The sequence below is a fragment of the Rhipicephalus sanguineus genome, chromosome 3 (assembly GCF_013339695.2).
Source record: "Rhipicephalus sanguineus isolate Rsan-2018 chromosome 3, BIME_Rsan_1.4, whole genome shotgun sequence".
Taxonomy (NCBI): domain Eukaryota; kingdom Metazoa; phylum Arthropoda; class Arachnida; order Ixodida; family Ixodidae; genus Rhipicephalus; species Rhipicephalus sanguineus.
Genome location: NC_051178.1, coordinates 138,266,212 through 138,278,691, shown reverse-complemented (window position 1 = coordinate 138,278,691; position 12,480 = coordinate 138,266,212). Strand labels below are relative to the sequence as shown.

The 12,480-nt window shown below is 46.3% G+C and overlaps 1 protein-coding gene across 2 annotated transcripts in view; it reads left to right on the top strand.

The window, feature by feature from the left end:
* LOC119385109 (arg8-vasotocin receptor-like) overlaps positions 1 to 12,480 on the top strand; it is a 94,077-nt gene that overhangs the window by 35,275 nt on the left and 46,322 nt on the right. Inside the window, exon 3 of one of the 2 annotated variants that reach the window (XM_037652645.2) lies at positions 4,634 to 5,187. The exons of the other annotated variant lie outside the window; for it this stretch is intronic. Within the exon in view, the coding sequence (XP_037508573.1) occupies positions 4,634 to 5,017 (384 nt within the window). The 3' untranslated portion in view covers positions 5,018 to 5,187. Of the gene's footprint in view, positions 1 to 4,633; positions 5,188 to 12,480 lie in introns of those variants that run through there. 2 annotated transcript variants of the gene reach the window in all.

Sequence of the window (12,480 nt, the reverse complement as noted above, 5' to 3'; positions counted from 1 at the left end):
ACCATTGCTTCAACATGGTCAAAAAATCGCTGGAGTTGGCCTTTAAGCATTTGTGTTTTCTTCGCTCTTACACTCGTAGACCTTGTGTGTGTTACCCCTCTCTTTCGCTCTCTCTCTCTCTCTCACTTTCTCGGTACCTCTCACTTTCAAACTCCCCTATGCATTTCCCTAGTCTAGGATAGCATACATTTTTTTCGGGAATGGTTAACATCCCTGCCTTCCCTCTCTCTCTCATGCTCCTTCTTTCCTTCCTTAGTATTCAACCATGTTGCACGGTAACAACGTTTCGTAAACTCTCTTGCGACTTTCTTGTGTTTAACGTTGAGCGCTCAGCACCTTGGATGTGCCAACATGTCATATAAATGTCAGTGGTGAAGTCTTGGCTAAAAGCAACATTGACAGCCATATAAAATATGACAGAAAATCGATGGAGGTTGTATTGATTTATGGCTGCAACAGCGCGTCTAGACACGAAAAAACAAAGTCGGGAAACATGTAGAGGCTAACAGACCATATGACTGTTGTTCTTTATGAACTGGTCGTCTCCCTGTAGTAAACTTCGGTTGACGGCGAGCGCCGTGTGTTGTTTCCGCCCTTTTCCTTTAGTCCGTACGTGTCTAGTCGCCCTGTTGCAAAGCCATTTCCAATAAGTTTTTCAGAAGTCACTTTCGTCATACCAGAGCTCATACGTTATTTAAGGATATCTTTTGTTTAAGCATCTTTTTCGCCGACGTTTGTAGAAACACTGTTGTGAAAGCAGCGGCCAACCGTTCGAGAAACTGTGCTAAACTGTCACTCGAAACGCTCGGATGTGAGTGCTCGAACTCTTGATAACTGCGTTTATATTTGCCCCTATTTTCTTGCATTTTCGTTCTTTTATTTTCCAGCTAACTTGTTTTTCTGCTCCACGACAGAGAGCGCGAGGTAGTTCTATAGCGTAGCAGGTTTTCTCACTTAATCATCCGAGAAGCAGGGGAAAATCGAATGGACGTACAAGAGGCTGGAAATGATGACTAACTGGGGATTATGGCCGGATCCCACTTTTCGCCAGTGAACTGTGATTTTCGAGGAAAACAAGGGGCTTGTTTTCGTCGAAAATCACAGTTCAGACACTTCGTCTGTGAGCCAAATGACATCAACGAATTTATTGCTCTAAAACTATTTCGCGACTCTTGGTTATATGTCGATTTCGAAAATATTTCTAAAAGGTACGCTACCCTTTCGCGAATGCTGAAGAGCGATAGTTTCCTTTGAAACGCTTCCCCGTACCACGTTTATGGAGTGCATTGCTATTCTCGACAGCCTTAGATGATGAAACCAAGTCGAACTTGTCTGTTGTTCGAGGTAGCACCGGTAAGGAACAACTGGGATGACGATGAAAAGACGGAAGTCACGAGGTCCACCGACAGCGTTGAAGTTATTCGTAAAATAGCTGTCATGTTATGTTCTGGTGTGTTATGTTATGTTATGTTATATGTTATGTTATGTTATGTTATGTTATGTTATGTTATGTTATGTTATGTTATGTTATGTTATGTTATGTTATGTTATCTTATCTTATCTTATGTTATGTTATAACCGGCTTGCTGTGGAGAGGTTGAGGTTTTTATCACCTCGGATACTCCATTTCTATAAATTCTGCAGCGCGAAAAAATATGGTTACCCAAGAACCAGCTCAACAGCAAGCAGCGTACAAGGTTGATTGAAGTTTTTGCCCGTGTCCTGAATTCAATTTTCGAGATTGCATCGAGTTGAATTCACCAATTTCACCTTACTGAACGTTCTGACGCGCTTTTCACGAAGGCTTTCAACGAAATAGCCCTAGCTTTAACAAACCTTGACGTCCATATTCATTCTTCATTAGCAGTGGAAAATTCAGCACCTCCGCGTGTGAATTCAGCGATATATGCAAAATGAACGGAGCATAGGCGACGTTGCTTCAGTGCAACTACGTTTCATCCCAGCAAGTATTTTTAGAAATTTCAGTGGGTCCATGCGACGGCGAGGTGGTTTTCTCTCCAGTGGAAAGCTCTATGAGTGTTCGCTTTGTCACTTATAATTTAGCGAGTGAAATGGGCTGAACGTTCTTTACCCGAAGCCACCTTGCCCTCAGGTATTTCTATATATGGATCTCGCTCACTGTAGCTGCCTCTATCTTTTCTTTCTATTTTGGATTCAGACGGAATGATAAAGTACGTGGGTACGTGTGTGCGTTGGCGTGTGAGCGGACCGCGTGTTGTTATTAATGTGAAAGTACAGTTCATCCAATCGAGTCATCTTCAGACGGCCGCGCCATTTCGCGCACGTCATTTGGGGTGTTGCGCTTATACTTCGTGGCATAACAAAAGAATAGCGATGGAACAACATCTCTCGCTCTGGAATGGTAGACAAATGAAAAGGCAATGGGGATTCAATCTTCGTCCGTGGTTACCATTTCGCAGTAACCGCGAACAAGCATCCGCGTCCCGAATTCAGCCTGCGAGATTTAAAAAAAAAAAGCGACATAAATCTAATAAGAAATGCAGCCTCTCATCTTTCCTGATATTTGTTTATAAGTTCATAGCGTAATCAGCGCTGAATTCTTCGCGTCTCGAAGCGGTGCATACTAACAGACCTGGACAACTTGGTCTGGCTTTTCTGTAGCTTACTCCAAGCTACAAGCGTGTTCGTAACTGTACTTTACCTCCGCTGCTATCTGTGGTTGTGGGTGACGCTGACAAACGCTCGTATTGACTAGGTTCGGTGTACATTTACACAAATACACAAGATATTGAACGCGGATACAGCCACCGTCTTAGGCCTGTTGAATAGAGCACCGCAAGCATCATGCTGAGAAATTCAGTTCGCTTCCTTTGCTTTCGCTTCCACTGTTCGTTTAAAGCGAATAGCTTTATTCTATTTTGACACTTTCTCCTACATGTGCGTTTTTATTCTTCTGGAGGGAAGGCGGGAGAGGAGCAGCCGAGCTTTCGCTGACGATGCAAAGGCGCTGTTGCAAAATGCTCCTCCCTTTCTTGATGGAGTCTGTCAGAAGGACTGTCATGGATGGACTTTTTAAAAACATTCTACGAGAACACAAAAAAAGAAAATGAGAGGACGCTTGCGCTTCGCACTTCAGATTGAAGCGTTTCGGGCCCCGTTAACATCGCCTTCTCTTTCGCTTCTCGATGGGCACCTCAAACGTGTCCCGAGCAAAAGAACGTCTGTGCGCGAGGCATTTTCCGTTGTAAACTCTCCCAGGGCGCCTACTTCAAGTACAGTTGCGAAGTTACGCCATTATTCACCATTTTTCGAAGCAGCGAAGTGCCAACAACGCAACTGTGAAGCAATGTGCGCACCTATGTAGCTGCGCAGTTTATTGATATAGATGTCGATTATGGTTATTACGTTGATGAATTATTACGGACCCCTTTTTAATGGGTGGGCAGCTGCACACTACTCACACGTTATGCAATTTAGGTGGTGTGACGACTGGTGCAATTTCACGCTTCCACCGCGCAATATTAGGTTTGTTAACGCGACTCCCCGCCCGAAATGACGCCTGTATAGTGTTTTTTCCGAAGCAGTTTCAAGGACTGGCGTGGCTTTGTCGTAAAACACTTGGCTGCCACGCAGCATGCCTGGTTTCGATTCCGGCTAGAGCACTGATTTTTATTCTTTTCAGTTTCGCTTATGGTCATGGGCAATGCCGCCGATGCCGACACCGCATTTTCTGTGACACAGCCTCATTACCGCTATTGCATTAGAAACAACGTGACACAGTAACGACGTAACATAGAGCTTTTAAATAAGTCTAAGGTCCCGTTCGGTACTCCTCGACCAAACCGCGTAATACCCCTCCGTCGGGTGCCGAATTACGGATGACGCTTACGATACCGCGTTACGGTAACATTTACTTCAATGCCTGTAAACACGGCGATTCGCGTCCTGCGCAGCCATTATGGTTATTAATCACGTTCTACGGAGCTTCGGACGCTTTGAATAATCAACGCGGAGTGAAGACAATGTCGAGGAGGTGTCGATGAAACGTGATTGAGTCACATCGCTTGGTTTTAGCCTGACGCAGATAAGGCCTGCCAACGTCTGTAAATCAAACACTCCTGATTGATGCGATAGTCTGAGTCCAGTGAGCTGTTTGTACAGTGCGCTATGACAGTACTCGCGACGAGACAAGCACAGCACTTCTTCTTCTTCTTCTTCTTCTTCTTCTTCTTCTTCTTCTTCTTCTTCTTCTTCTTCTTCTTCTTCTTCTTTATTCTGTGCGTTAATTGGTGCTCCCCATAGCTCGATCTACTATCCTTAGAAGTCTGACTTTTTTTACCCATACGGCTCTGAAGTCGGGCGCAATATTTGTGCCCGATCGCCAACGGCAAAATGCCGCGCTCTCCTATCGTGGAATCCGAGGAGGTGAAGGCTTGCTCTTGGTTTAAGTGGAGAACAACGCCTAATAACACATAATGAACAAGGAGGTGCATTGAGTTTGAACACAAAGTGCTAGAAGTTTGCAGTCTAGACCTTTCTATGCTTATTAAAAATGTCAGTACGCTTACTCTGCTTGCCAGCGTTTGCGTAGTAATCTTCTTCAAACTGTTTTGACTCCACTCTTGCTCTTTTTTTTTTTCCTTTTGTGCAGATTAAGACGCTCAAGATGACCGCCGTCGTGTTCGGTGCCTTCCTCGTGACCAACGTGCCCTATATGGTCCAGGAAGTCATTCTTGCTTTCGGCAACCCTGACATATTGAACGCCAACGTGGTAGCCCTTTCGGGAGTCATTTCGGCTTCTAACAGCGCCATCAACCCGTACATTTTTCTGTATTTCCAAAAGAGTCACAGACGCGGAGGACGACGCACGTTGAGATCTTTGCTGAAGCGTGTTCCCTGCCTCCGCCGCTGGATCGCACGCTCCGACAGCGGCGTCGCGAAGACGGCAACAGTGACCTTCACTTACTCTGGTCGCCACTCACGGACGGTCACTACGGCGAACTCTGAATCGTATTCGGGCAGAAGTTTGTCGTGAACCCATTCCTTTTGCGCGAAATGCCGGCGAACTGCTGCACTGTGGCTGGACTCAATCGGCGTCTGTTGGACAGCGTTATGCTTACGCGCTTATTCTCGACATCCTTGCGCTTGGTTTCGATTTTTATACATTCTACGAAAAAGGACCCAAAAAAAAAAACAGGGTGCGTCGTACTTGTTATTCGTTCCGCGTAAGAACGTTAAGAGTGTCTTAAAACACATGCGACGAAGGTGTGTTCTAGCGGTCCCTGTGTATGTACAATCGCGCCTAATATGACCTGCAACATGGTAGTGCATGGCCTCACAAGCTCAAACATTGAGCACGGCCCCAAATTGCTGTTATTTGCACAACTAAGCGATATTCTCTCATTTGGGATAATCCGAAAGTGAGAGAACGGTGTTTAATTGCGGAGGCCACGGCTTGCGAGGCCACGGGCTTGTAAGGCCACCGGCTGCCGTGTTACAAGTCATATTGAACGCGGGTGTACATTCTGTATAATTCTACTTTGCATAGCATAATTACGAGCATTGTTTACTCGAGAGACTTACATTTTAATTTGTCTTGCATGTGGAACCTCAGAGCGAGGATTTCGCGGATAAGGGACAATATTTTCCTAATATGGCTCAAGGCATTTGTGAAAGTGATACGCAACAAGAGGGACTGTGCATGCTCAATTGAAGGTTGTTATTTTTTTAGTGGCTATCAGGAACTTCTCCACAACCAAAACCAATGCCATCGTTCCAAACACTCTTAGGTTTCCGCAAGATTGCTTGTTGCAGATGTTAAACGCAGAAAATAAACATTCCACATTATGTGTTTTCTAAAATTCGACGTAACGACAAATTTTAATGCAGTTTCCGTAACACAGCACCACATAAAAGATGCCCGTTTGTACAGAAACGGCAATGTCATTTACTTAACCTTAACTAATATGTTTTCCAAAGTTGCCTAAGACGACTTTCTCTTTTTTCGCGTGCCATGGCATGAACAGTCGGCGATCGTTTGACCGATATCTGTGCTGATATAGAAAGCGTCCCAGCTAATTTACCAAAATGGTTTTGTAATATGGCGAAGCATTCTATAAATAGGCTACAAATTGCTTGTTTTTTCTCTTGTGTGGAGAAGGCCACACCACTCTTTGTATTCTGCTTGACTGCGTAACTTGTAAAGACCATAATAACTAAACTAAGGGCGAAACTCTGCTGAGGCAAGCGAACTCTAACACCGCTGTGCTACCCTACTTCGTCGGCTAAGGCTGGGAATAGTCTTTACACAGTACTCTGCATTCACTTGAACAAGTTTTACGTGACTGGCCTCGATACATAGAGACAAACGCTCGCGACTTTGCTAGTGCTCGCGCACGAAAGATCATTGTAAAAAGAAATTATTTTTGAATACTGACTTTACAAGGTGTTGTCCCAGAGGGCTACGACTGCGTTATTTCAGTTCTTACGAACAGCAAATCTGCATGAACGACTGTTGCACTGGCTGGTGCCATCCTGTGCTTTCAATAACAGTAATAGTGCGTACATGCTCTCTTTCTATCTTTATATTTCTTCTTCTTATCGTCCCAGTCCCTTCCTGCACTACCTAGTGCATTTAGCAAACCGGATATTTGTCTTGCTTAACCTCCTTGCCTTTCCTTTCTTTCATCTTTCGGCCACTCTTGTACAGCGTTCTAAGTAACAACTTAAAGAGCCGCTTCTGGGACTGAGTTCACGTTGCTTCTCGTACCTAAACCTTTGTTTCCATTGTCCAGCAGCCTTCATAACGATGTGTCCAGCGTCAGGATTGGCTAAAAGTTTTTGTCGCGAACAGCTTTAGCGTAAGAAGTTTTTGCAATTGTTTTGACTTCCTGTTACGTATACCCGTTTTCTCCGCGTCCCAGACAAAGCCCAAGAGTTACGAAAAATAGCAAGCGATCATGCTCGCTTGCGCACCTCCGTGACTGCTGTACTCTGAAAACGGCCATATATGATAGAAGGGCGCGTTCAGTCTGGCGCGCCGCCGCTTGTAATGCGATAGGGTGGCGACTCATGCAGTCAATAGCTGGCTGCACGGCTTACGTAAGTGGCGTGTTTGCATCGGGGCGGCTCGTAATGACGATAGACATGGCGGTATAAGCAAGATGAGAAGAAGTCTTGATGAACTGTTCAACGAAGGTAACAGATAACTGCAACTGTACCCTCGGGTTCCGTTATCAAAAATGTAGCTCGTGTGGCGGTACGGCAGCGCTTGCAAAATCAGATGGAACTTTCTACATTTGTACAATTCAGCATTTACTTGTTGGTAAAAGAAAAACCTCCCGTTTCCAGTATCTATCGAGTACTAGTCGCTTCACGTGCTCGAGTATTCATAGCATGAACGGTCTAGTTTTCGGATGGGTTTCGTTTCCGTCGTATTGGGCTGTTAACCTTGCCGTTTTGTTTCCTAGACAACTCAACGAACAGTGATAAGGCAGATGCATACGCACGAATACGGTTGAGTTGATGCATTCGAGGTTTCATGACCTTATTAATTCACATCGCGACATACAAAAATAAGAAAACTTTCTTTTAACAGCCCATGACAGCAGCGATCATGTGTCGAATGTAAAATTGCCGATATGTAACGGATATTAAGCGCTTCTTCGACGTCATCTTAAGAGGCCTATTACCCAATGGACCGATATTTTTGCAGAGGGTAACGGAACGCTCACGTGAAAATTACGGTGACGTACGCTTGAACTTCACGCAGCAGTCGCTTCCCATTGGCCAGCTAAAATGACGCAACCGATCTGGCAGCGAAGGCCGTTGGTAGGCGCAGTATAGATGAACGTAGCTTTACGTAAAAAAAAATGTGATGGCGACGAAATAATGATCCTCCGAAGGCGATGACACGCAGCGCCTACCCAGTCATGTAGTCTATATAGCAGTACGCAACGTTACGTAACAGTACTCAAACGCGCACGTCACTGTGATGTTCGCATGGGTGGACAGGTTTCCGCTGCAAAATATTGTCTCTTGCTCTGTTGCAGAGACTGAAAAACATCGCAACGCCACGTACTTGTACCGAGAAAGAAGAAAATGTGTCGGGATAATGCCCGTCCAACGTGATTGAAAAAAGAAACTACCTTTAAAAAACAACCTTACACATTTTCTTAAAAATCTGGCACCGTTCCAATTCATGCAGGAATGAAACGTTAAGACTTCCAGTGTGCGATGTCATGCGAAAAATCTCCCTCGCTTCCCCATATAACGCACAAATGCAGCGCATTATTAAATGGAAAGTCGGCCATCAAAAGGTCTAAACAAGGCAGCACTAGTTCTGCTTTTTTTTAATCACAAATACAAAAGTGCACGTCGACTTTCACAAAAGCCAGTAGACATACATATTTGATTTTTTTTTCTTCAAAATTTTTTGCATCTTACTATTTGCTGGTTCAGAAAACTCGTTTACGTGTGCATGGCACCGTAAAGATTCTCCACAGAGCAAATCCTTCTAATCCTTTGCCTCACCACCTACATTGTCATAGCTTTCTTTTATTCTGTTCTTTTTTCCAAAGCTTCCCATCAAAAGCTTTTTGAGAGTTATTTTTTATCGTTTCGGTCGAACGTAAGAGTTGTCAAAAATTGTTACATAACAAACTTGTTATGCGTTGTGCAGAAAACGTTACACAAAAAACTGAGAAGCTATATAGAACTTCCTTATCAAACAGTGGAACTGACATTGAATCGAAGAAGTCGCTGCATCGTGAAGCAAAGAATTCATAAAGATATCAGACGAGGACCTTACATAAATTTAAACTTGCTACGTCTATGTGCTGTACGTATTGTAGGAAAACTTCGCGCACTAATTAAGCAATAACGATCGTGATGTTGCGCACGCCAAACGAACGTGAACAGAATGGAATTGTCGACAATGAACGCTCGCCGTCAATATGTTGAGAGCGTCGCCAGCAGGTAGCAGCAGCAGGTAGCAGGTAAGGTGCTTATCCTGCGGTGGACTTCCCCTGCCGCTGCTCTGTCTGCAATTTCAGAAATGCTGCGCGTCTCTAAATATCAGCATATTATTACGTTCATCGCAAAACAGAGGCCTTTGTGAAGACAGCGCGAAGCAACTCGGCAGTTTCGAATCCTGTACCTTCACTTGAAACCCTCGGTACATCACGTGGCCTCCGAGCAAGGCACGAAGGAAGCCGTCTGCACAGTCACGCGACCTCCATAACACGGTGCGCAAGAAGGCGGCACGCATCAAGCCGCCAAGCCTTCGCATATATGGCCCTGGCAATCACAACACAACACGTGACCTGCAACGCACGACACCGCGCTCGGAACAAGTAGCCTTTATTGGCTCCTGAACCTCGCATGTGCGTCAAATTCTAGTCAGCATGGCGGCAACGATGTCGATGGCAGCGCCAATGGCGACATCGCGGGAAAACGCGCGAAAACTAATTATAATGAATATATATTAAACTGCTTAAAAAAACATAACACTGCGAATAACGTGGAGCATAAATGAAATATTACCTCACATCTAAGTAAAAAAAAAATTCGTTAGGATATTTAGGCCTTTTATAGCTACCTGCTTCCATGTGCAGGTATTCCAGGTTCGTCGTTGTGTTTATAGCAGAAAATTCGTGCCGAACATCATAATGCCTGAGATAACTGATATTTATTCTCCAACCAAAGTTACGAAGACACGTAAAAACCCGACGTTTCGGAACCAGCTCGGTTCCTTCCTCAGGGGGGACTGCGGCGGCTTGGCAGCGGCCTCTTTAAGGCACTCTCGCGGCGGTTAACGACCCCACGCATTATCGAGGAGCGTAGCCCATGCGCATACACCGGGGGGAGAGTTCCGAGTGAACGGTTGATATTTTGAGTGGGTCCTCTGTATATGCCACGACTCCAGTAGTAACCTCCTCCTCCACTTGGTTTCACTCGCACATTCTTAGACGAACGATACCAGCTGGTACACGCCTTCGAGTTACCATGTCTTTCACGTATGAAAGGCAAGACTGGCAGTGGCGACAAGAATACGGACGTTTCTTCTGACCAGTGCTTTTCTGCGTTGTCTACAGAGGAACAAAAAGGCCCCCACCTCCCCGAAGGGAATCGTGAGGAAATGCGAATGCATTTTTTGCGCCGAGAGTAAACGGCGTAGTAATTTTAATGGCGTAAAGCTGGACACATCGACGCGCTCAAGTGTCTCCCTTTTGGGCGCCTCTTTCAACGAACGCTTCCTACGTGCGTTCGTAATCACCTCAGGGATGTTGCCACCGCCTTCAATGCAGCACAAACGCGTTTAGAACACGCTGTTTTCAGGCTGTGCCAAGGCAGCACAAACGCTACAAACGCGTTTCAAACGCACTGCATTGAGGTGGTGGCGCAGGGAGGAGAGAGAGCGAACGGTGAGAGAAGGAGCGGCGAAGCACTGCACCTACCCTCTCCTACACTCTCTCCACACACGCGGGAGCTCCGCCGAGCTCCCACGATGCGAGCGCCCTCACACGCCAGAGCGCGCTCCTCCTCTCCACTCACTCTCCGCTACTCCGCCCGCACCACCTGCTCCGGTTGCTAGGGGCGAGGATAAGCGCGCGCGCCCACAGCTGTTGCTATGGGAGAGGGAGTGAGAGCGGAGAGGCGCGCGGACAACGCCGAATGCCTTACATAGCCCGACTAAGAAATACATTCGCATTTAAAAAATAGAGCAATGATTCGGTCACTGATCTTTATATAAATCAGTGACCATTTTTATATGAATCAGCACCATGACCACAAGATCACCGCGGCGAGTGAGGAGCCTTAAGGAAGACCTAGATCTCATTAACTGATAACTCTATAGTCTTGGCCAAATCAAACAGAACAAGTCCTTCTTGAAATATCGTAACTCCAACTCCTTTATTCTAGTTAACGCGAGATGTCTTAGGCAGGTACCATTGAAAGGAATCTCTCACTTCGCTTTGCGAGCGGGAATTCTTCAACGAGCCTTTTTTTCGTGCGCCTAAAGGAAACTTGAGCGAACTTCCTTGCGCGACGGCCATACTGGAATCACGCCGAAAACAAAGCGAAAATAATCGCCGCCCTCACCCACTGTAGAGACGGTTGACCACCGAAGTTGAAAGAGGCGGACGCGCTTTTTTACCGAGTCATTCCCAGTCTGTGAAGATGTTGACCAGGGAAGCTGCTAGCGCGACACTGAATTTTGAAGAAGGGCACATAAAGGCGCACAATTTTCAGGACATGTACAGAAAGGGGCAGGAATTCCATTTTGAATTCAGCGCATGCTCCTTTGAAGTTTTCTATTCGAGCAGCATGCGCCTTTTTGGCGCAATATGCGTCGCCTTGTCAGGCTTGCCGCATGCGCTTGGCGTTTCGTGCACGGTCTTCAGGAGCCATTTGAGCGACACCCGTCTTTTTGCCGCATTCTACGTTTCCCGTCACCGAGTGGACCAATGGTGAGTAGTGACGTTTGCCCCAATTTGTGTGGCACGTACGTTCTTGCCCGCTTCCTCATTTTTAGTGGAGCGGTGGTGGGTATTAAGTGGGGCTTGTCCAATTTCTCTGGCGCATACCTGCGCTGTAGGGACAAAAACCTGTCTGCGGACATCCGCTTTCCTTCGGCACATGCAGCCTCGCTGCAAAAGAAGTCACGCGCGCCTTCACGTATAGGGTTACGAAAGACCGCCCATATATAAACCACGGCTGCCGCGCTGCAAATATAGACATTTTCACATTCCTTCCATGTTGCCGTTGCTGCTGTTTTGAGCTACAAGAATGCATGGCACTTCCCGGTTCCCAGAGAGCAGAGGCTAAACAGACGCTTGTTTACATGCGCTGGCATGCGCGGTTGCTACGTTTATTTATACGTGGCATTCACACGTGTTCGACCGACATATATAGGGGGTTTTTACTCCTGACGAACAGAGAGCTCGCTTTGAGGATCACATTCATCAGCGCGCTCACGTAGCTGACGTAGCTATGGCGTGCCTACAGCCATCATAAAACCCCGTTAACGACTTATGCTTGCTTTCACGGAACACTTGTGGCGTGCCAACAAGATGCATGACATGCTATAATTAGCGAGCCCGCAAGGGGAACCATAAACTCGGAACTGTTCGGCCGCTACATTCAGCCGGGACGTGAGTGTACTGCGCGCGGCCTTGACACGCTGCCCACGTGTGTCCTCTCCAAAGACCTGGGCTCTAAATCCTCCCGCGGGGTGCCCGTACGGAAGGTAAATTACAAACGCTCTATTTACTGGCTCACGCGTTTCGAAATGCGAATGCCATCGCGAGCTTTCCGCTACGGCTGAACTTTCCGCTACGGCTAACGTTATTCGTTACAGACGCAGAAAGAGTGCGAAAAGGCAGGAAGAGTGTTCAGTAGGGAGTTGGTGCCTGTATGCCGGATGTGCGCAGGCTAGATGAGAGGGACGGATGCAAATGCGAGGATGAAACGTGTTGACAGAAAGTTAACGCGGGT